At 49.4% G+C, this 24,935-nt stretch overlaps 1 protein-coding gene across 1 annotated transcript in view; it reads left to right on the top strand.

Moving 5' to 3' along the window:
• TTLL8 (tubulin tyrosine ligase like 8) overlaps positions 1–24,935 on the top strand; it is a 41,437-nt gene that overhangs the window by 7,056 nt on the left and 9,446 nt on the right. Inside the window, 7 exon segments of the mRNA XM_027106031.1 lie at positions 1,135–1,226; positions 4,652–4,790; positions 5,439–5,512; positions 7,365–7,493; positions 8,354–8,468; positions 10,012–10,137; positions 17,298–17,484. Of these exon segments, the coding sequence (XP_026961832.1) occupies positions 1,135–1,226; positions 4,652–4,790; positions 5,439–5,512; positions 7,365–7,493; positions 8,354–8,468; positions 10,012–10,137; positions 17,298–17,484 (862 nt within the window).

The raw sequence follows: 24,935 nt of genomic DNA, 5'->3' as shown, positions 1-24,935 counted from the left end.
AGGTGCACCTTGGTGTCTGCTTTGTCAGTTGAATGTATTGTATTTTTTTTCCCCGAGTCTAGGGTTTGCCTTCTCGTTTTCTTAGCCGAGAAGAACATTTCAATTTTGATAAAGTCTGATTTGCCCATTTTAGCTTCGATGGTCAGTGCTTTTGTGGAGCATCTCGGACTTGCTGCCTAGCCCGAGGCTCTGAGAGCCCCTCCCGGCTCCTGTGCACGCTTTCACACTTGCGCCTGTGACCCACGTCCAGTTACCGTGTGTCCCCAGGTGGGGCTAGGGCTCCCCTCTCCATGTGGACAGGCCGCTGCTGCAGCCCCACCCCCGCTCAGGGCCTCGGTGCTCTCCCTTGCCTGAATCAGTTGGCTCCGAGGGTGTGGGTCTCTGGGGTCCACGGGGTGGAGGGAGCTGCAGGTGGAGCAGGTGGGTGGGTGGCCAGGGTGTCACTGCCTGCCTGCCCACCTGGGATGCTCTTTGGACGTCCAGGGACCATGGGTCCAGGAGGCGTCGGGAGGTCGGATGGTCTGCCGGGGTGTGTACATTGCAGGAGCATCTGCCCCGTGGAATTCAAGCCACCATCTGGGATGAGATGGCCCAGGGTGGACGGGGAGGTGAAGCACAGATGTCTGCGGTCCAGGCCTGGGCCTGGCCACAGTTAGGGCATGGGGAGAGAGAAGGGGTGGCAGTGAGGGAGGGACAGCGGGGCTCAGGGGAGCAGGGACTGGCCGGCTGAGTGTCCAGTGCTGGCAGAGACCTGGACGCGGGGAGTGACCACGGGATTGGCCTGTGCACGTGTGACCTCGGTCCGAGCTTGTCTGTGGTGGAGCCAGGAGACGCGCTGTGGAGAGAGGAGAGACGAGAGGTGGAGGAGGGAGTGGGCAGGTGCAGGGATGAGGGGTTTCATTGTAACGTCTATGTGGACGCTGCTACACTTGCTGTGTGCTGATGGGAGTCTGCTGGTCAGGGTCCAGAGAGGACCCCAGAGGGGCTGGTGGCCGGAAGGCTGGCCCAGGCAGAGGCTGAGGGCTGGCCGAGTGCTGTGGGGGGCTGGACGTGGGGATTAGGCTGGTGTCTCCTGAGTCCGAATGTCACTTGTTCGCTCTTCCCTTTGCCTTGATGTCTGTTTCTCTTTTGTAGAATTAAAACGAGGAATTTCCCAAGACTTGATTTCTTCCCCCAAATTAGACAAATACAAAATAGCAAGACAATTAACGGACAAGGCGATCAAGGTAAATGCTCTTTGGGGCTCGGGGGGAGGGGTACTTTTAAGAACAGAAATTCGTTTTGGAATTTGGAGAGTGAGTTCGTTGCCTCTGACGCCCCCCCCCCGCCCACGTGAGGCGGCCCCGCAGTCCTGGCCCCCGCGTGGAGGCTTCTGCCAGTTACTTTACGTTTCAGCTGTACTTTTGAAATAGGTAATGCTTTCAAAATTCAAAAAACGCAGACACATACACGGTAAAAATCTCTCCTGCAGCCACGCAGTCGTGTGACTGCAGCTGTGGACACACATCCCAGACAAGGGACAGACTCCCAGTGACTCACAGACCCCCTCCCATCCACTCCCCCCGCCCCAGGCTCCGGGGTGACACGGTGAGGACACTTGCATGTGAGAGGGGTTTGTGCCCAGGAGAGGAACTCTGGGGCTCGAGTGGGGCAGCTGGCATGCCCACCCACTTCCTCAAGGGGGAGGCCTACCTTTCAGCAGAATGGGAGAATTTGGGGGAGATAAAGAAGGACAAGCGTTCTTCAAATGGGGGCAGGTGGCTCCACGGCTACCACTCTGAGAACGTGATCCTCTGTCCTTATCACGCGTTTGCGTTGCTCAGGCCGGGACAGTGGGGAAGCACTGACAAAGCCAACACACATTAACACGTGGAAATGTGCTCATTCCCTTAACTTTCTTCTGAAGCACAGCACACACATGCGAGTGTACAGATCATAAGTGCACAGCTCAGGCTGTGATGGGCTGGATGTACCTGGAGAGAGAAGCACAGCACAGGTGACGTGTGTAATCAGCATGAACCCCTGTAGACATGACAGCACCTCTGCCCCCTTGGAAGCTGCCTCCCGCCCTAGTTATTCCCAAATCCTGGCAACCACGGATGTGCCCTTTGTGCTTCCTACCACTGTCCTTTCTGGGACTTCATATAAGTAGAATTTAATTTTCAGATTTTCTTCTGAGACCTTAAAACATAGAAACATTCAGGGCTACAAACATCCCACTAAGTACTGCTTTAGCTGCATTTCAAAAGATTTCATTTTGTAGTGTTTTTGATGAGATTCAGTTCAAAGTATTTTATAATTCATATCATTGCTTTTCATTGACTGTGTGTTACTTAAAACTATGGTTCTTAATTTCTAAACTGGTGGCTCTTTTTCTAGTTATTTTGATATTGATTTCTAGTTTGATTGCCTGTGGTTGAGGATGTAATGGGTACAATGTTATTCCATTGAAATGTGTTCAGACCTGCTTTATACCTAGCATTTTGTTAAGTTATATAAAAGTTGATGTAGAGTGCTATATTCGCAGCCATCAGGGTAGAGCTGGTTATTTGCGTTGTTGAAGTCTTCTAGCCTTACTGAATTTTTTCTCTGTGTCCTCTAATTTACTGGGAGAAGCATGTCAAATATCTTGTTGTAATGGGGTTTGTCTGCTTTGTGTTTCTGCCAGTTTTTGCTCTATATAATTTATAGCCATCGTAATGGGTGCAAATGTATCTTTCTGGTGAATTGAACGTTCGCTTTAAATTATGGGATGATTTTCTTTACTTTAGTGATGTTTCTTTGTCCCAGAGGCTATTCTGTCCCATATGTAGATCCTTTTATTCTTTATCTATCTGTAGGGTTGTGCTTCTGATTTTCTCCTGTAAACAACATAGATTTAGATTAAAAAAAGGTATAGTCTGGCACTCCTTCCCTTTTAACTGGAGCCTTTTGTGTGTTTATCTATATTAAGCACTGGTGTATTCCTGTCATGTTGCATTCATCTGGCTTGCACTGTCTGTTCAGTTTTCCTCTCCTTTCATGCCTCCTTGTGGACTGATTACTTTTACTATTCCATTTTCCCTCTCTTATGTTAGAAATCTTGTACTCCTTTTTGTCCTTTTGTAGTTCCCTTATGTATTGTACTGTGCTGACTTATTAAAGTTAATCAGATTTTCTGAAGTCATTCAGTTCGACTCCAGTTAAGGAGAGGATTGGACACAGCTGGGAGGTCTTGCTGGAGCTGCAGGGCACTGACATTCCTGCTGTTGTCATACTCCCTGCCCGCCTCTCCTCACAGTGGCCCCTGTCATGGTGCATGGCCCTGTCGAGGGTGAGGCCAGGCTTTGGACTGAGGTTCTGATTAGAAGGGGGCTTGGAGGTCTTTCATGTGGGCGCTGGGACTTGAGTTCTCAGCGTCTGGCCACAAGCCCACACATTCTTGGCATGTGTTCCCAGTCTTCCCGCTGGGACCCGTGTTAGCTACCAATGCTGCTTGACAAATCACCATGAATTTAGCCGCTTAAACACACCACGTATTATCTCCTGTGGGTCAGGGGTCCTCTGCTCAGTGTCTGTCAAGGGTGAAATGAAGCATCAGCCAGATGGGGTCTCATCTGAAGGCTCAACAGGGGAAGGACCTGCTTCCAAGCTTCCTCAGCTTGTTGGCAGAATTAATTTCCTTGTGGCACCTTCTTCAAAGCCAGCAGTGGAGAGAGACAGTCTCTGCTGTTTTCAATCTCTGACTTGAGAGAATCCTGGACCCTCTTTTAAGCGGCACACCTGATTAGGTCAGGCCCACCCAGGATAATCTGTCTTTCAAATTCAGAGTCTTATTAGGGACCCTAGTGAGTTTGAGCCGCCTCCCCCTGCTGCCCTGGCGTCCCCTCTTGCTCTCACAAGCTAATGAGGCCCTAAGCTCATGAGGCCCTAAGCTCACTGCTGACCATACCCCTGTTCCCTGACCCTGCCCTGCAGCTGCTGCCCTCTGACCCCATCCAACGGATGTGTCCAGGCTATGTCCTCAGCAGCATGGGCCCTGCGGCTCCAGCATGACCATCACTCTCCTGCCCTCTGTCCCTCATCTGGGAAGGCAGAGGATGCAAGCTACCAACTCCCTGCCTGGCCCCTGGCAGCTGGCCTCATTCCCACAGTGATGGGCAGAGCCCCCAGCTCCCCTGGTGCTGGCCCTGGGCAGTTCGCACTGCCCCTCCAGCCATTGGTGGGCATTTGTTCCCCCCTCTCCTCTCAAACCTCGAGCAGCTCCCCCACCCCAGGCATGAGGGGCGGTCACCTTTGCAGAGAAAAGAAAGCCGCAGAGCACAGGCCCTCGGGCCCTGTCCTGCATCCCACCCTTCAGACCTGGAGCTGCCCTGAGCTGGAGTCTGAGCCTCAGGAAGCATGGAGGTCCTGGCTGTGCTGTGCCTCCTGGCCTCCGCGTTTGGGGCAGCAGGCACACACACGGCGGAGTGGGCCTGCCCGGGGGCTGCCCGGGGCTGCCCGGCCCCAACCCGTCGGCCGTCCCAACGCTCCTGGGGGATTTTCTCGGAGCAGAACACAGGTGTCTTCCCGCCGGTGCAGCCTGTGTCATCCTGAGAGTAGACTCCTCTTGCGGAGACAAAATTAACTCGTTTTCAATTCTTTAATTTCAAATACACTCTTGCAATTCAAGGAAAAGAAGATCTTCTCCATCTACGGACACTCCCCGGTGATCCGGGCCTCCCTGCGGAGGAAGGGCTGGGTGGAGAAGAGGTTCCACTTTCTGCCCAAGGTCGTTCCGAGTGTCAAAGACGAAGGGGAAGGAGCGCCAGGTAGAGTATTGGAGGTGTCTTGTGTTTCGGTGTGAGAGGTTTGTGTGTATGTCACGAGGACCCAGACGTGAGTCGATTCTGCGGGTCCTGTGCTGTGGCCTCGCCCTTGGGGAAGGAGTCACCTCCCGGCCCCCGCCCCAGGCGTCCGGGCACTGGCGAGCCCTTTCAAACCCTGGTACTGGTCACTTCTTGGTGTCCCACCGTCCATGCCCAGACCTCCTCCTGTGTCTGGATGGTGTTCATCGTCCTTTAGCGGCCTGGCCCTGACTGTCCCTCCTCTGCCCCATGCTTGGCCCCCAGCAGTGCCCGCTGTACCCAGCCCCTGGTCACGGGTCCTCCCTGACCCCACCTGTGCCTGCCCCCTGCTCGGCACAAAGTCTTCATCCTCTTGGCTCCAGGGTCTGCGCTGGGCCCTGTCCCACACGGTGCTTGAGACCCAGCTCACAGCCCTGCCCACGTCCCGGGTCCCCGACCCTGGCACGGCCCCTGGCGGGGGTGCCACGCGGTGGACACCCGAGCCTGACTCGACCCTGCTCCTTTCGGGACCCACGGGGGCACCTGCTCCGCACTGGGCCCTGTCGTGGGCCCGGCTGTGGTCACGCCTTCCGGCCATGATGCACTGACATCTCCTGTGTGTTGTGTTTGCAGAAAACAAACATGCTGAAGGCAAAGAAAGTCAAGAAGTGGCTTTGAGGAAAACAGACGACATCCACGATGTGATGGTAGGTCCCGTGGGCTCTGGAGGGGTCTCGGCTGACGTTTACCTGCCTTTGTGCCGTGTCCTGGGGGGGGAGATGTGGCAAAGCCACGGTCACGCCCGGCCTCGAGGACATGCGCGCGAGTGCATGCGTGTGCACGTGTGTGCGTCCGTGTGCCCCGTGTTTCTGAGTGTCCACGTGTGTGCCTCCACGTGTGGGCAGGCAAGCTGGGCCTGTGGTCTGTGGAAACCCTGTGGGACAGGATCAGAACAGCCCCCAGGCGGCGACGGTGGCGGTGGAGTCTGCTGGACGCAGCGCCTGCCTGCGGGGCGGGGCAGCTGCCACAGGGCCCAGCTCCCGGGCCTCGATGCTCCCTGGTGGCAGGTCAGCCATCAGGGATGGGCTTTGCAGAGCTGTGCTGCCCCGGGAGGGCTCTGCTGGCCGATAACAGAGGGTCACTGCGACTCAAGGGGAGGGAAGAAAGTTAAAACAAGACCAAACAGCGTCCACCGCGAGCAAGCGTGACGCGTTGACCGCACTGAAGAGCTCCTGTCCCTCATGTGACCCCGTGAACAGAACGAAAAGACGAGCCGCTCAGGGAGGTACTTGCAGGGCTTACGAGTTAAAAGATCTGGTACTCAGAACATGTGACGCGCTCACAGGTCAGGAGCAGATGACGATCCAATAGAAACGGGCAAAGCCCCGACAGGCCGGGGAGCCCATCACTGCAAGTTCCCAGAGCGGATTCCTTTCTGTGAAAGTCGACCGTGAGGCTGGGGGGCTGTCCGCGGGTAGGGGGCGTGGGCAGTCGGCGGGGGTGGGTGCAGGGGGCCGGGCCTGCGCAGGAGCGTCAGCTCTGGACCGAAGGCCGTTTCTCACCCCAGGCGCCCGGGGGGCCACCAAGCTGCTGTCTGTGCTTCCGTGTACGACGGTTCATCACACGGTGTGACAAATGACACTTACACGGGAAGGTGGCAGCAGGAGCTGTACATGTCACTCTGAGAGCGGGAACGAGGACCAAGGGCTCGAGCCCAGCGTTCAGGGAGCTGGGTGGGTGCGTTTTGGAAGTGGCGTTGGCGGCCTGGGCCCCAGCAGCCCCCTCCCTGCACCCCCCAGCAACAGTGCTGTTGTCGGGTGGGGGGAGCCAGTCCTGCCGGAACACAGGGGTCAAGGTCGATTGACCTGAGTCCCGGGGGGCTTAGGTGGTCCTGATATGCTGTCTGCAGACAGTGACCACAAAGGGTGTCCGGGTCATCTCTAGGGTAGGATTTTGGAGAATCTTTCCCTTTCCTAGTATCTCTTTGTATGGTTAGAAATTTTGACCAAAAACATGCCATTTTTGTAAACACAAAAGTGCAGACACCGAGGACACCCCAGTCACCCACCCGTTTCTCGTCCCGGGCGCCCGGGTGGCCACCAAGCCTCTGTCTAAACTTCCGTGTACGACGGTTCCTCACACACTGTGACAAATGACAGCTGCTCTCATGGGCCCCTGCATTCTGAAGGTGCGGGGGCAGCGGAGGAGCCTGTGTCCCGGCGGCCAGGGACGGGGACTCTCCCAGGTCCACACGTGGTGTGTCCCTGCGGCCGGCGTGGGCACCCATGGGGGGCGCAGCTCAGACCTCACTCGGGGCCCCTGCAGCCCAGACCCCGAAGCCCCCCACCCCTGTGCCATCGGAAGCCCTGTGTGGTAGCTGCTCCCACGTGAGCCCGCAGCAGACCCTCGAGGAACGTGCGAGGCCGCAGTCAGGATGGGAGTCACGGAAATCACACGCCGCTTCTCACCTAAACCCCGGTTCCTTTAGTCTTGGCGTGTCCCATTGTCAGAGACGTGAGCCTTGGGTGCTGGGTGTGGATGAAGGTTTTTTCTTGCCAGTCCAGGTTGGTAAAAAATGAAACACCATACTTCCTCTGGACAATCAAAAGGGACATCATTGACTATCACAGCCTGAGCTGCGACCAGATGCTGAATCACTACGGGAAGACGGCGTCCTTCACCACCAAGGTGAGTGGGAGGGCTGGGGGCGCAGGCGGGGCAGCACCCCGCCTCCTGAAATGCCAGCACCTCCGGAGCCGGGTGCGCCACTCGGGGACCGGTTCCCTGGGGGCGCCTCTCCAGGACTGGAGTCTCCTGCTGGCCTGGCCCGGCAGCAGAGTCCAGAGCCGCTCCGTGCTGCTGCCCTCAGACCACCCCCCAGAGCCCCTGTGCCCCTCGCCCTGTGTCCCTGGGCGGCCCCAAGTGCACAGGCCAAGCCCAAGACAGGGCAGGTGACGGCTGACACCGCAGCCCGACCCAGGCTCTGGGCCCTGGAGGGGCTCCGGATCCCAGGGGGGCCGGGCCACCCTCACCTGCGCTGTGACTTCCAACTGCAGGGGGCATTGCCACACGGGCACTTCCTGCCCTCTCCCCCTTTCAGCCGCCAGCCCGTCCAGGCAGCCGTTCACCATTTACCCTGAGGGCTGAGGCTAGGGGCGGGGCCAGCCCGGGAGGGACAGGCCTGTGTGTACCCCCTGGGAGCGATTGGGTAAAGGGGCTTCCCTGGCAACAAGGGCACCGTCCCCTAAACCCTCAAGGGTGACAGAGGAGCAGGGATGAAGTGCACGGCTGCCCCCGGAGCTCCCTGTAGGGCTCCGGCCCCCCCCCCCCCACATCCTTGCCAGGCCTTGGGCGGCTGGTGTCCTTCCAGGTGTGGGCTATGCGGACAGCCCAGTGGGGCCGGGCAGCTGGGGAGGGGCGGCTGCAGGAGGTGCCCTCCCGGGAGCCCACTGGAGCCGGTGCTGCCCAGCCAGGCCCGTGGGCACTAAGAGTGGTCCAAGCTGGCCTGGCGCGTGGCCGGCGGGCCTGACGTGCCGCTGTCTCTGGAGATCGGGCTGTGCGTGAGCCTGCGGAGCCTGCCGTGGTACGTCCAGGCCAACCCTGACTCCTTCTTCCCACGCTGCTACGGCCTCTGCACCGAGAGCGAGAAGCGAGAGTTCCTGGGTGAGTGGCTGGCGGCCCGGCCGAGGCGCCTGGCATTGAGCGTTGGGCCCGGCCCACCTTCCTGCAGGAGGGGCCGCAGGGCTGGGGGTGGGGGTGGGGTGATGGCGGAGGGCCCGGTCCCATCCCAGCACCTGGGACCTCAGCTCTGTTTCACGTGGTAGGAGCCAGTCTAGAAATTTCCATGGGCAGCGTCTGCAAGGCAGGAGGCCAAGTGTCAGCAGCTTGGTTCTGACGAGGCTTCTGGGAGAGGCCGGCATGGGGGTGGTGCTGGGCCTGGGTCTGGGTGCCTGGGGCACACGGGGACAACGGCCTCTGGGCTGGGGACAAAGGCTGGTGCCTGGTTCGATCTGCCTGGAGGCACAGGAGAGAGAAGGAGAAGGGCAGGGCAGGCAGGGAGGGGGTCGTTCGGGGGGGACCCGTGTTTCCTGAGCGCCCGTCTGGGGGGCTGTAGAGAGCGGCATCTGCCCAGCACCCCTGCCCTGTGCCCTGACCCCAGGACGGGGCTCCCAGGAGCCAATGGCCGGCTGCAGGACAAGGCAGGGGCGGGGCGGGGGCAGAGGTGAGAAGCGCAGCGGGGGCAGGGCCGTGAGCAGGGGCCTCGCAAGATGGGGCGCCGGGCGGAGACCCAGAGGAGAGGGGGGCTGAGGGCGGCTGGCTGGGGAGCTCCAGGCCAGCCCTGCAGCAGGCAGTGTGCCCGCACGTCCTCAGGCAGAGGGCTGGTGATGTCAGGAGCATGTGTTCTGATGGACGGAGGGGGGTGGGTGACGGGCCGCGTGGGGGGCTCAGGTTCTGGGTGTTTCCAGGGCAGCAGTAGTGCCAGGCCGGTGGATGCCGGGTAGGGTGGCCTCAGCTGAGGTGGGGAAGGAGCAGGTTTGGGAGAGAAGTTGCTGGAATATCCAGCTACTTGGGGTGGGGAGCAGCCTCGCCTCCCAGGCCCCTCACGGAGGCGAGCCTCCCCTGGCCGCTGCCCCTGGCATGTGACAGGCGCTCAGAGGCAGCCTGGCTCCAAGCCTGGGTCTGGGGGACCCTGAGCTGCCTCTGCGCTGGTGGATACAGCAGGGCCCCCAGCCACCCGCAGTTAGAGCGGTGGGAGCCAACGTGTCCAGGAAGGTCCGGAGGGGCTCGTGTGATGGGGAGGGTCCCGGTGCTGTCAGCAGGGGGCTCTTCTAGAAGGATCCCTCTGTGCAGGGCTGAGGACACGGGGACAGGGAGAGGTGGTGACGGTGCCACAGACCGTGGCCCTGGGGGTGCAGGAGAGGGGCGGGAAACGGGGTGCGTGGATTCTGCCTCTGGGCCTGTAGGCAGGGTGGATGCGCAGCTGGGGTGGAGGTCCTGGGGTGGATGAGGCTCCCCTCCGCAGAGGAGGGAGGATGAGTGTGGAGGTGGAGGGTGTGGACAGTGGGGGAGCGCCCGGCCCCCGGAGGGCTCTGAGGCAGGAGTGAGGCCCCCGCACGCAGTGGGATGCCGGGCTGGGAATGGCTGGCGCTGGCTGAGTTCCCGTCCCCAGCGCAGGCACGGGGGTGAGGCCTTGGTGTCCTTTCAGACGACTTCCGGCGCACGGTGGCCTCCAGCATCCTCAAGTGGGTGGTCAGCCACCGGAACTGCAGCAGGAGCACACCCAAGGGTTGGAAGGAAGAGGCCGGTGACAGTGGCCCCAGCAACAAGCAAGGTGTGTGCCGCCTCGGCGTGGCCAAGGCCGTGGCACCCCGGGAGGACAGTGACGGGAGGGGCCGTGGAGCTGTGCATCCAGGGTGGGGCTGCAGCTCTGCCCGACCCCCAGTCTCTTCCAGCAGAATGCCATGGGAATGGCGCTCCTGGGTCATGTAGGGAGTCGTGGGCCACCGTGGGTTTAGGCCTACAAGACCCAGATAAGTCCTTTTTGTTGTTATTCACTTTCATAGAACAGTTTTAGGTCCACAGTGAAGTTGAGCAGGAGGTACAGGTGTCCCGTGTACCCTCTGCCCTTTCCTCCCCTGTGTCAACATCCTCCTCCAGATGGTCCATTTGTTATAAGTGATGAACCTACACTGACACGTCATCATCACCCAGACCCCACAGTTTACATCAGGGTTCCCTCTTGGTTTGGACAAATGTATAATGACATGTATCCACTGATACAGTATCTTTCAGAGTAGTTTCACTGCCCTGAAAGTCCTCTGTGGTCAGCCTGTTCATTCCTCCTGCCCCTCTGTGGTCAGCCTGTTCATTCCTCCTGCCCCCCAACATCTGAGCTTTTTGTTGTCACCACAGCTTTGCCTTTTCCAAAATGTCATGCAGTTGGAATCATACAGTGTATATGACTCAGACAGGCTCATTTCACTTACTAATGTGCATTTAAGGTCCCTCCTTAAATCCCTCCTTAAGTCATGCCTTGATAGCTCATTTCTCTTTAGCACTGACCAACATTCCACTGTCTGGATGGAACAGAGTTTGTTCATCCTGTCACCTGTTGAAGGACATCTTGGGTGCTTTCGAGTCTTGGCAGTTATGATTAAAGCTGCATACAGGCTTTTGTGCAGCTGTAAGTTTTCCACTCACTTGGTAAATACCAAGGATCACGACTGCTGGATAATATGGCAAGAGTATGTTTAGTTTGGTAACAAACTGCCAAGCTTGTTCCAAAGTGGTTGCTACACCGTTTTGTGCTCCCGCCAGCAATGATGAGAGTTCCTGTTGCTCCACATCCTGGTGAGCATTTGGTGATGTCAGAGCTCTGGATCTTGGCTGTTCTAGTAGGTGTGTAGTGGTGTCTCACTGTAGTTTTAATTTGCGTTCCCCTGACAATATATGACGTTAAACATCTTTTAATATACTTATTTGCCATCTGTATATATTCTTTGGTGAGGAGTCTGTTCAGCTTCCCTCCAGTTTTAAATCGGGGTGTTTGTTTTATTGTTGAGTTTTAAGGGCTCTTTGCATATTTTGGGTACCAGTACTTTAGTGTATGTGTCTTTTGGAAATATTTTCTTCAAATTTACAGCTTGTTTTCTAATTCTGTTGATGATATCTTCCACAGAGCAGAAGTTTTACATTTCAGTGAAGTCCCACTTATCAATTATTTTTTTCACGGATTGTGCCTTTGGTGTTGTATCTAAAAAGTCGTCGTCATACCCAAGTTCATCTTGGTTTTCTCCTATGTTATCTTCTAGGGGTTTTATAGCTTTGTGTTTCAACTTAGGTCTATGATCCATGTTATGTTAATTTCTATGAAGGGTGTAAGGTCTGTATCTAGATTCTTTTTTTCTTTTTGGCCTGCACATATCCATTTGTTCCAGCACCATTTGTTTGCAAAGACTGTCTTTGCTCCATTGTATTGCCTTTGTGCCTTAGTCAAAGATCAGTTGACTGTATTTGTGTGGGTCTATTTCTGGGCTCTCTAGTCCACTGATCTATTTGTCTCTTTTTCACCAATACCACACTATCTTGATTATTGTAGATTTATTGTAAAGCTCAAATTTAGATGGTGTCAATCTACCAACTTTGTTCTTCTCCTTCAACATTGCGTTGGCTATTCTGGATTTTTTTGCCTCTCCATATAAACTTTGGAATCATTTGGTCAATATCCACAAAATAACTTGCTGGGATTTTGATTGGGATTGCTTTGAATCTATAGATCAAGTTGGGAAGAACTGACATCTTGACAATGAGTTTTTTCTATTCATGACCATAGAATCTCTCTCCATTAATTTGTTCTTCTTTGATTTAAGTAATCAGAGTTTTGTACTTTTCCTCATATAGATCTTGTACATATTTTGTTAGATTTAATTATGTATTTATTTCATATTTGGAGTGCTAATGTAATGGTATTTTGTTTTTAATTTCAAATTCCAATTATTAATTGCTGGTGTATAGGAAAGTGATTGACCATAACCACTTACTAGTTCCAGAAGTTTTTTTGTTGTTAATTCTTTTAGATTTTCTACCTAGACAATCATGTCATCTCTGAATAAAAACAGTTTTATTTCTTCTTTCCCAATTTATTTACTGTTAATTTTCTTGTCTTATTGCATTAGCTAGGATTTCCAGTATGATGTTGAAAAGCAGTGTTGAGAAAGGACATCCTTGCTTTGCTCCTGATTTTAGTAGGAAAGATTCTAGTTTCTCACCATTAAGTATAATGTTAGCTGTAGGTTTTTTGTAGATATTCTTTATCAAGTTGAGGATATTCAACTTGATGTTCTATTCCTAGGTGTTTTTTTGTTTGTTTGTTTTTTTGGTGGTACGCGGGCCTCTCACTGTTGTGGCCTCTCCCGTTGCAGAGCACAGGCTCCGGACATGCAGGCCCAGTGGCCATGGCTCACAGGCCCAGCCGCACCGCGGCATGTGGGATCCTCCCGGACCAGGGCACGAACCCATGTCCTCTGCATCGGCAGGCGGACTCTCAACCACTGTGCCATCAGGGAAGCCCCTCTATTCGTGGTTTGTTGAGAGTTTTTATCATAAGTGTGTGTTGAATATTATCAAGTGCTTTTTTTGCATCTATTGATATGATCGTGTAATATTTCTTCTTTAGCCTGTTGGTATGATGGATTACATTAATTGATTCTTGAATGCTGAACCAGTTTTGCATACCTGGGATAAATGTGACTTGGTCATGGTGTATAATTCTTTTTATAAATTGTTAGATTTAATTTGCAAATATTTTGTTGAGGATTTTTGCAAATATGTTCATGAGAGATTTTGGTCAACAGTTTTCTTTTCTTGTGATACCATTGTCTGGTTTTGGTATTAGGGTAATGCTGGCCACAGAGAATGAGTTACAAAGTACTCCCTCTGCTCCTATCATCTGAAAGAGATTGTAGAGAATTGGTATACATTTTTCCTTAAATGTTTGATAGAATTCACCTGTGAATCCATCTAGGACTGGTGCCTTCTGTTTTGGAAAGTTATTAACCATTGATTCGATTTCTTTAATAGGTATAGGACTATTCAGATTGTCTATTTCTTCTTCTCTGAGCTTTCGCAGGTTGTATATTTCAAAGAATCAATCCATTTCACCTAGATTATAAAATTCGTCGGCATAAAGTTGTTCATAGTATTCCTTTATTATCCTTTTAATGTCCATGAGATCTGTAGTGATGTCTCCTCTTAGTTTTATGATATTAGTAATTTATGTCATCCATCCTTTTTTGTTTTTAGTTAACCTGACTAAAGGCTTATTAATTTTATTGATGTGTTCAAAGAACCAGCTTTTGGTTTCACTTATTTTCTCTATTGATTTCCCGTTTTCAATTTCATTGATTTCTGGTCTAAGTTTGTGTTGTTTTCTAAGTTATTTATTTTATTTATTTATTTTTGGCTGTGTTTGGTCTTCGTTGCTGCGCGTGGGCTTTCTCTAGTTGCAGTGAGTGGGGGTTACTCTTCGTTGTGGTGCACAGGCTTCTCACTGCAGTGGCTTCTCTTGTTGTGGAGCAGGGGCTCTAAGCGTGCGAGCTTCAGTAGTTGCGGCACGTGGGCTCAATAGTTGTGGCTCGCGGGCTCTAGAGCACAGGTTCAGTAGTTGCAGCACATGGACTTAGTTGCTCCGTGGCATGTGGGATCTTCCCGGACCAGGGATTGAACCCATGTCCCCTGCATTGGCAGGTGGATTCTCAACCACTGTGCCACCAGGGAAGTCCCTGGTCTAAGTTTTATTATTTATTTTCTTCTGTTTGAGTTTGATTTGTTCTTCTTTTTCTGGCTTCCTAAGATAACAGCTTAGATAATTAGTTTCAGATCTTTCTTCATTTCTAATATATGCATTCAGTGCTATAAATTCCCCTCTAAGCACTGCTTTCATTGCATCCCACAAAGTTTGATGAATTGTATTTTTATTTTCATTCAGTTCTAAATATTTAAAATTTTTCTTGGGATTCTTTTCATTGACTCATGTGTTATCAGATGTATGTTGTTCAGTCTCCACATACTTGAGGAGTTTTCCAGCTATCTGTATCTTCTGATTTCTAGTTTAATCCATTGTGGTCTGAGAGCATATATTTTATGATTTCTATTCTTTTACATTTGTTAAGGTGTGTTTTATGGCCCCAAAGTGGCCTATTTTGGGAACTGTTCCAAATGAGCTTGAGAAGAATGTGTATTCTGCTGTTGTTGGATGACGTACTGTATAGATGTCCATTATATCCAGTTGATTGACGGTGCTATTGAGTTCACCTACGTCCTTACGGATTTTCTGCCTGCTGGATCTATCCATTTCTGAGAGAGGGGTGTTGAAGTCTCCAACTCTAATAGAGCTCATCTATTTCTCCCTGAAGTTCTATCAGTTTGTGCCTCATGTATTTTGATGCTCTGTTGTTAGGCACATACATGTTAAGTGTTGCTATGTCTTCTTGGTGTATTGACCCCTTCATCGTCATGTAACATTCTTTTCATCCCTGATAGTTTTCCTTGCTCTGAAGTCTGTTCTGTCTGAAATTAATATAGATACTCCTGCTTTCCTTTATTAGTGTTAGCAGGGTATATTTCTCTCCATCCCTTTGCTTTTAATCTATATGTGTCTTCATTTACAGTGGAATTCTTGTTGAAAACACAGTTGGGTCTTATTGTTTGATCACTGTATAATCTCTTTTAATTGTTACATTTAATCGTTGACATTTAAAGTGATTATTGATATGGTTGGAGTAACAGCTACCATATTTATTACTGTTTTCTATTCGTTGCCCTTGTCCTTTGTTCCTATTGTTTTCTACTCTTTTTCTGCCTCTTGTGGTTTTAATTGAGCATTTTGTATGATTTCATTTTCTTTCCCTTCCTAGCATAGCAGATATATATAGATATGTATAAATTTTTTTAGTGGTTGTCCTATAGTTTGCAATATACATTTACAATGAATCAAACTGCATTTTCAAGTAACATTGACCACTTTACAGTAACGGGAATATTTTATAACAAAATATTCCTATTCCTCCCTCCTGTGCCCTGTATCTTTGCTGTCATTTATTTCACTTATCCATAAGCTATAATCTGGATATATTTTTTCTATTTTTATTTTTAATAATAATTATTAAATTATTATGTTCTGTCAGATCAATTAAGGATTAAAAAAGTAAAGTTTTAATTTTCCCTTTATTTATTCCTTCTCTAATGCTCTTCCTTTCTTTATGTGGATCTGAGTTTCTGATTTATGCCATTTTTTTTCTCTCCTAAGGATTTCTTTCTTTGAACATTTCTTGCAAGCCAAGTCTACTGGCAAAAAATCCCCTCTTTTTTTTTTTTTTTTTGTCTGATACAGTGCTTTGTAGTCCCGTGATCAGGTCTCAGTCTTTGCTGAGCCTGCGCCGTTGGACTGTGACCTTCACCACCGCTTCTCCTTTTTCCCCCTTTTGGTGGGATAGGATGGCTAGAGGCGGCGGAGCTGGGTATTTTCCTGCCCCAGCGTTGATTAGGCCCTGATCAAACCCTGGCAGGTCACACTCTGGTGACTATTCCTCCTGAGGGCATCCTTGTTAAGAACAGAGTGTTCCTTTCCTCCTCTCCCGTCAGCAACACAAGGGGATTTTCCTCCAATACTCACTGTGACCCCCAGGTCAAACTCTTGGAGGTAAAACTGACAAAAGTACGGGGCCCCCAAAGATGAGCCCTGGGGTTTCTAAGTCTCAGGATTGTCCACGCTGAGCCTCCAGCAGCTCGTCCATCGCAGCAGGTGGGTTTCCTTCCCTGGCGCCGGCTCCCAACTCGTCCATTGCAGCAGGTGGGTTTCCTTCCCTGGCGCCGGCTCCCACACAGGTTTCTGCTCTGGTGACTCTCTGTACCTGCCCATCCGTCTCGCCAGTTTGGGGCAGGCTTTTGCCCTGTGACCTCAGTTCTCGGACAGATCTAAGAACAGCTGGTGATTTTCCGGTCCGTTCAGGTTTTCACCTGTTGTTGGGGTGGAGTGGCAGCTTCCAGGCTCCTTACGTGCTGGACACCAGAAGTGAATTTTCACTTTAAAATGGTTATTTTTATATTTTGTGAAGTTCACCTCAGCACATTTAAGAAATGCATGTTGTAATCTCCGCAGCAACCGCGAAGCTCGAGCGCTTTCTCCCGGGTCCGTGCTCGCTGGCGGCCACTGGGTCCATCAGGGCTGCCATCTCAGTGGCTGTGCCTGGGGCTTGTGCAGGTGTCTCTGTACACCTTCCAAGCAGCCTTGTTCTGCAGGCTCCTGCCCCATAGCCCCACGACAGGGTTCAGCTCTCACCCCATCTCCGCATCCAGCCTGGGGACCGCTGGCTTTGTGTGGGGGGCAGGCCGCCACGTGAGGTGGGGGCCAGGTGCATGAGGTCTGCCTTCACCTGGGCGGGGGTCTCCCTGTGTTCAGTGCTCCCCAGACCAACAGCGATCTTGGCTCACGGGCTCCAGGAGGAGAGGGTGCTGTGTGAGAGGTCGGATGCTCAGAGCCACAAAGCCCACACATGCTGGGGCTCTGAGAAGTGCTGGACGTACAGGGAGGTGCTCCCCCAGCCTCCCGCAGGGCTGGCAGGCATCACTGCAGGGCTGTCCACGAATACCTGTTCTTTTCTCACTGAGGACCAAGTGTGTGCTCAGAAGCAGAGGTTTTGTGGAGAGCCCATCAGAAGTGCTGTTTCATTCCCACCCGAGGGGCTGAGAGTCTAGTCGGAGGGTGCGGCGGGGAGGGGGCACGGTGCAGTGGGGGGCAGCTTCGGGAGGGGAAAGGTTACCTGCCCAGGCCCAGGTGTGGCGTCCAGGGCGGCTGCCCAGAGAAGCGAGAGCCCTCACCGTGAGACCCTGAGGCACAGACAGGTGGGGTGGCCTTTGCCTGTGCCCGCAGTGGTGCCACTGCATGGGAGCGGGTGGTGGCCCAGGCCCCACGTGCTTGTCCTTGGGTTTCAGTTCCTGAGAGCACGGGATCGAGGCTCACAGGCCTCTCAGGGCAGCTGGTGGACGTCGCGTGCAGGGCGTGCGAGGCCTACCTGGGGCGGCTGGAGCACGAGGACATCGACCTCTCTGAAGACGCCGCCAAGGACCTCACGGAGGACGAGTGGAAGGACCTGACCCAGCAGTACTACAGGCTCATTCAGTAAGAAGCCTGGTCGGCGCCTTCTGGGGCCTGCCCGCTGCTCGCGTTATCCAGGGGACGCCGGGTGGGCTTTAGGGGTTGTCTGGGGACATTGGCCCCTGGGACGTCTGGGGCGCCTGTCTGGGAGTTGGGCTGCCTTTTGGGGTGCCTGCCCAGGCCCCTGTTGGCTGATAAGAGGATGACACGGCCGGGCGAGCCTGTGGCACCTTGCGCACCCTGCGTGTCCTTTGCGTCATCTGGGGCCACAGCCGCCCTGGGCGTCCCCTGCGCGGCCAGGCTGGCTCTGGGTGGTCGGGACTGGCAGGGCCGTTGCTCGGCCCAGGCCTCCTGACTCCACGACCTTCAATTGCCCCCCACTACCCGGGGGCCCTCTGCGGAGGGCTGCGACCTCTCACAGTGGCTGACAGCGAGACGCTGGGGCAGAGGCGGGCCAGCACCTGCGGCGGGAGCAGCTGTCCGCCGAGGGAACATGGCAGCAAAGCTGGAGCCCTCGTTTCGGAGTCTGCCTGCAGTGCACACGCACCATCCCAGGTCGTTTCTGTTGTTTTACTCCTTTCCTTCTTTGGATCAAGTACTTTCTTCTTTACTGGATGTAAATGCGGTAAAGGGCGCGCCATGTGCTGCTGGAATTTGTCCAGGAGGATACAAGTCTGCATATGTGCTCACTGTGTAGCCACCGCCCAGATCAAGATAAAGGACACTCCCCGCCCCCCAGCCCCCCAGTAACCCTTCCCAGGCAGGACCCCACGGAGGTCACGCCTCCTCTGACTCCCGCCACCTCCACCAATGTTGCTGTGGAATTTCATATTCACGGAATCGTACAGGCCGGGCTGTCTCGTTTGTGACTCTTCTGCTCAACACAAGACCTGCGAGATTTATCCAAGTCGGTGCAGAAGCTCATTCTTTTCTGTCGCTGTGCGGAATCCCATCCTTTCAATAGACCACAGAGCCCTTACTCCTTCTGCTGGGGGTGGGCAGGTGGGATACCAGCAGTCCTAACCAATTCCCAAAGTGGCTGTGCACCTCCACAAGCCAGCCGTGCTACGCGTCCACGCGCCCCACTCCCGCGCCGCGGACAGCCCTGGGCACTGTCACGCCTTTTCATTTTCCCTTCCTCGCCTCTCATCGCGGTCTCAGTTTGCGTTTCTCTGGCGACCGATGGTGATGAACATACTTTCGTGTGCTCACTGGCCATTTGGCTACGTGCTCTCGTGAAGTGCTTATTCAAATCTTCTGATCATTAAAGAGAAAGAGGTTGGTTCTCTGTTTATAAGGTTGATTTCTAAGAGTTCTCGACGTTTTCGTCACCAAGTCCTTTGTTGGAGAGGTGCATTAAGCCTACCTTCTCCCGGTGCGTGACTTGTCTTTTTACCTTGCAGGGGAATTTCTTGATGAGGTCCACTGTTTTCATTTTTTCCCTATTATGGTAGGTCGAGTGCTGGTTAAGAAATCTTTGACTCTTCGAGGTCATGAAGATGTTCCCCTATGATTTCTTCTACATGTTTTACTGTTTTTCCGTTCACTTTTAGCTTTTCATGATTAATTAATCTTAACTTTTGTGTAAGATAAGAGATAAAGATCAAGGTTCTTTTTTGTATAGAGATTTTCACTGTGAATAAAAAATAAACATGAATTTTGACGGAACTTCCTTTCAGCCCTGATCAGCACTGATCTGTTTTGGTAACTGTTTCATTTACACTTGAATACGACGCGTATCTGCATTGCTAGGTGGTGTGTTATTAAAAGTGTCAATTAAGTCAAGTTAGTGATTCACATCTTTATTCTTACTGATTATTTCGCCTGCTTGTTCTCTGAGATACTGAGAGAGCCTAGTTAAAATCTCCAACTGTATTTGAGGTATTAATAGACGTAAAGAGGGTATTTCATAACAAAGGAATCCAATCAAAGGAATCAAAGCAATCTGGACTTGGATGTAGTGAATACCGCATCAGAATATATAAAACAATCACAGAATTAAGAAGAGAAATAGAAATGCAACTGATTTTTGCGTGGTGACTTTGTATTCTGCTACTTTGCTGAATTCATTTATTAGCTGTTCAGTTTTTGGGAAGAGTTTGAGAAGGACTTGTATTAGTTCTTCTTTAAATGTTTGGTAGATTTCACCAGGAAAGCCGTCACGTCTAGGGCATTTCTTTGTTGGGAGGGTTCTGATTACTGATTCAAGCCCCTTAGTTGCTATAGGTCTATTCATATTTTCTGTGTCCTCATGATTTAGTCTTGGTAGGTTTTGTGTTTCTGGAAATTTGTGTATTTCATCTAAGTTATCCAGTTTATTGGTGTACAGCTGTCCATAGTACTCTCTTATAATCTTTTTTATTTTTGTAAAATCAGTAGTAATGTCCCTAATATCATTTTTGATTTTAGTAACTTGAGTTTTCTCTGTTTTCTCCTTAGTCCATCTAGCTAAACGTTCATCTACTTTGTTGATCTTTTCAATGAACTAGCTTTTGGTTTTATTCATTTTCTCTATTGTTTTTCTATTTTGATTAATTCTGCTCTAATCTTTATTATTTCCTTCCTCCTGCTAGCTTTGGGTTTAGTTTGTTCTTCTTTTTCTAGTTTCTTAAGCTGTAAAGTTAGGTTATTGGTTTGAGATTTTTCTCATTTTTTAATGTAAGCCTTTATAGCTCTACATTTTCCCCTTGGTACTGTTTTCATTACATCCCATAAGTTTTGACATGTTGTGTTTTAATTTTCATTTATCTCTAAGTATTTTCTTTAAATTTTATTTATTTAGTTAGTTAGTTTTGGCTGCACTGGGTCTTCGTTGCGGTGCACAGGCTTCTCATTGCGGTGGCCTGTCTTGTCACGTAGCCGGCGCTCTAGGCGCACGGGCTTCAGTAGTTGTGGACACGGGCTCAGTAGTTGTGGCTCTCAGGCTCCAGAACGCAGGCTCAGTAGTTGTGGCACACGGGCTTAGTTGCTCCATGGCATGTGGGAATCTTCCCAGACCAGGGCTTGAACCCATGTCCCCTGCAATGGCAGGTGGATTCTTATCCACTGTGCCACCAGGGAAGTTCCTATCTCTAAGTATTTTCTAATTTCCCTTGTGGTGTCTACTTTTATCCATTGGTTGTTTAAGAAAGTGTTGTTGAATTTCCACAGATTTGTGAATTTTCCAGTTGTACTTCTGTCATTGATTTCTAACTTCATCTCATTGTGATCAGAGAGGATACTTCGTATGATATCTATCTTTTAGAACCTATTAAGAGTTAATTTGTGGCCTAACTTACGGTCTATCTTGGAGAATGTCTCATGTGCACTTAAGAACGATGTGTATGTTGTTGTTGGGTGGAGTGTTCTGTGTGTTTCTGTTAGATTTAGTTGATTTACTGTGTTAAGTCATCTATTTCCTTATCTTCCGTCTTGCTCTTTTATTCATTATTGAGAGTGTAGGGTATTGAAGTCTCCAGTTATTGTAGAACTCTCTGTTTCTCCCTTCAATTCTGTCAGTTTCTACTTCATGTACTTTGATGGTCTGTCATTAGATGCATAACTTTTTATAATCGTTATGTCTTCTTGCTGAAGAAGATGTAACCTTTATTAATATATTATGTCCTTCTTTATCTTTGGTAACCTGTTCGACTGCAAATCTATTTTGTCTGATATTAGTATAGCCACATCTCCTCTCTTTAGTTACTGTTTGCATGGAATATCTTTTCCATCCTTTTACTTTCAGTCTATTTGTGTCTTAGATCTAAAGTGAGTCTCTTCTAGACAGCATATGGTTGGATCGTGTGTTTTAAATTCATTCTGCAGATCTATGTCTTTTGATTGGAGAGTTTAGTCCACTTACATTAAAAATAATAACTGATAAGAAGGGACTTCTTTTTTTTACAGCTAAATTTTTAAAAATAAATTTATTTTATTTTTGGCTGTGTTGGGTCTTCGTTGCTGCGTGGGTTTTCTCTAGTTATGGCGAGCTGGAAACTCTGGAAATCAGGTTCTCCTCCTTCTCCAGGGCTTGCTGTTTCATGTTATTGTTTCTGTTTATTGTTTTTGGTTTTTTGATTTCTGTAGTCTGTCTCTGTGCCTGAGGTGTAAATTTAAGGTCTTCTTAGGTCTTTTCTATGCCTTTCTCTGGGCATGCACAGTCACTTTCTAATTTTCCCTTTATATGCAGTTGTTTTAAAATGTCCTAGTCTTTTAATGTCTGGCTCTCCAAAAGGGAAGAAGAATAAAATTAAGGGGAGGGAAGGGTGCTGGCCCTTTAAATCTCCTGGAAGGCTCTTCAGCTGGAGGGGGTGGGGCTTATAACACTGTGGGGGGAGGTCCAGCAACAATGGCGGCCTGTCTGATTTGTCTGTACCTCTATCATCAGGAGGAGCAATCAGTGATCAGAGAGAGCACAGATCCCCAATGTCTGGAGGACAGGGTTCTTTTTTCCGTGCCCTGGTGCCTGCAAGCTGTGTGCACGCTGCCCCAGAGCCCATGCACAGCTGCCTGCCACAGGGGTGGGAGACGCGGAGCTGCCACGGTAATAAGAACTGGTACTGACCAAAATTAACTTCGATTTACTGTCTAAGGCTTCCCTCGGAGGTTGCACACCTTTAGTAGACCCCAGAGTTCCAAAACAGTTGCATCAGATTCTGCCAGTGCAATTGTTGTCTAGGTGGGGAGACAGATTCCTGGTGCTTCCTATTCTGCCATCTTCCCAGAATCCTCCCTTCTACACATGTTTTAATTACATGTGAGGTATTTATTATTGCTTTAAATAGTCAGCAATTTTATATTTTCCTATGTATTAACCTTTTTAAGGGACCTTCATTCATTTCTGCAGTTTCATTATTATTTTCTTTCATCCTAAAAAACATCTTTCAGTATTTCTTCTAGTGACAATCTGTTGGTTAAGAACTCTCTGATTATTTTGTCTGAAGAAGTAGAATTTTACATTTTTTTAAAAGTTAAGCATTTTTTAAAATTAATTAATTAATTTTTTGGCCACATTGGGTCTTCACTGCTGCGCGGGCTTTCTCTAGTTGAGGTGAGCAGGGGCTACTCTTCGTTGCGGTGCGTGGGCTTTTCATCGTGGTGGCTTCTCTTCTTGTGGAGCAAGGGCTCTAGGTGTGTGGGCTTCAGTAGTTGTGGCACGTGGGGTCAGTAGTTGTGGCAAACGGGCTTAGTTGCTCCATGCCATGTGGAATCTTCCTGGACCAGGGCTTGAACCTGTGTCCCTTGCATTGGCAGGTGGATTCTTAACCACTGTGCCACCAGGGAAGTCCTTACATTCACTTTTTTAAAAAATATTTATTTATGGCTATGTTGGGTCTTCGTTTCTGTGCAAGGGTTTTCTCTAGTTGTGGCAAGCAGGGGCCACTCTTCATCGTGGTGCGCAGGCCTCTCACTATCGCGGCCTCTCTTGTTGCAGAGCACAGGCTCCAGATGCACAGGCTCAGTAGTTGTGGCTCATGGGCCCAGTTGCTCCGCGACGTGTGGATCTTCCCAGACCAGGGCTCGAACCTGTGTCCCCTGCATTGGCAGAGAGATTCTCAACCACTGCGCCACCAGGGAAGCCCCCTTACATTCATTTTTTAAAGATATTTTCACCTGAATAAAATTCTAGCTTTGCAGAGGTTTTTGTTGCTTTTGCATTTTAATATATTGTTCTATCATCTTCTGGCTTTCATAATTTTTATTTACAAATCGTCTGTAGTATTGTTTGTGTCCTTTGAAGGTAGTGTCTTTTTATCTGGGTGCTTTAAGATCTTCTTTTTATCTTTGGTTCTCGGCAGTTTTGTTACAATGCTTTTAGGAGCAGTTTTCTTTGTATTTATCTGGCTTTGGGTTTGTGGGACTTATTTTATCTGTTAGTTGGAGCTTCCCATCAAATTTGGAAAATTCTTGGCCATTAATTTTTCCGGTATTGCCTCTGCCCCATTCTTCCTCTAACTCTGTCTGGATTCCAATTACACATATGTTAGACTGTGTCCCACATGTCTTACACTGGTCTCATCTCTCGTCATCATCATGACAGTCTTTCTAATATCTTTGAGTCTAATTCTAAACTATATATTCTCTTCCACTGACCTTGCTATCTTTACCCTAGTAATAGTACTGTACATTTTTAATTACTGTATATTTATGATTTAATTCATGGTAGAAATAGTCCATTCCCTTTACTCCCTTCTCCAGAAATTTTCTATTTATTCTCACGTATGAATCCTTCTAGATCCATTGCCCTGGTAACTAGTGTAGTTTGTCATCTTTTCATGTTTATTAGCCATGTGGATATGCTCTTTTGTGAATTCACTGTTCAAGTTTCTTGCCCATCCTTCTATTGTCTCCCATTCTGTGGCTTTTTTTCATTCTCTTCAAGATGTGTTTTGATAGAGTGAAAATCTTTAGTCATAATAGAGTCCAATTATCTTAGTTTCTCTTCATGATTGATGTTTTATAATACTATTCAAAGAGTCCCTGCTGTTTCCAAGTCATGAATTTATACTCCTATGTTTTCTTCTAAAATATTCATTATTTTACCTTTCATATATTTTTACACATGCCCTTTTGGAGTTGATTTTTGTGTATGGGGTTAGGTAGGTATCAAGATGTATTTTTCCATATGAATATTGGAAATGACTTATAATTTATTGAAAAGTATTTCTTTTCCCACTGTACGGCCTTGTCATAAATCAGAGTAGCATTAATATAGCTGAAATGGAACTAACCCTTTGATCAGCAAACAGACTGGCGTACTCACAGCAGGGCAGTCTTTGCCACCATAAATCTTCGTAATCATACAGGAGGAATCCAATTGTTTCCACTTCTTCCATATACATTTATTGAGTTATAATTTGAATTCCATAGACTCCATTAATTGTAAATGTACAATTCAATGATTTTTGGTAAATTCACAAAGTTGTATAAAACCACAATCCAGTATTAGGACATGTCCATCACCCCATAAAATTCCCTTGTTCCCATCTTCAGTCACTCTTTGTTCAGAACCCCTGTCCTCTCCAGCCACTAATCTTTTTCTGTCTCTGTGGGTTGTATTTTCTGGTTTTTAATAATACTGAGTCTTCCAATCCATAGATATAGAATGCTTCTCCACTTGTTTAGGACTTTTAAAATGTGTATCAACAATGTTTTATAGTTTTCAGAGTTCAAAATTTATACTTCTCTTGCTAAATGTATTCCTGTATGTTTTATTATTTTTAATACTATTATGAATGGAATTAATTTCTTAATTTTAGGATTTTTGTTGGTAGCATATTGGAATGCAATTGATTTTTATATATTGATCTTGTAACTGTGAATTTTTGCTGAACTCATTTATTAGTTCTAATAGTTTGCAGTGTGTGTGTGTGTGTGTGTGTGTGTGTGTGTTCCTTAGAATTTTCTACATACAGGATATGTCATTGTAGAAAACAATTTTATTTCGTCATTTCCAGTCTTGAGTTCCAGGGACTCAAGGTCGGTCTAACATCCAA

This window comes from Aethalodelphis obliquidens, unplaced genomic scaffold (assembly GCF_003676395.1).
Source record: "Aethalodelphis obliquidens isolate GAN/ISIS:26980383/991018 unplaced genomic scaffold, ASM367639v1 scaffold8, whole genome shotgun sequence".
NCBI lineage: Eukaryota > Metazoa > Chordata > Mammalia > Artiodactyla > Delphinidae > Aethalodelphis > Aethalodelphis obliquidens.
This window is presented reverse-complemented; position numbering and strand designations above follow the sequence as displayed.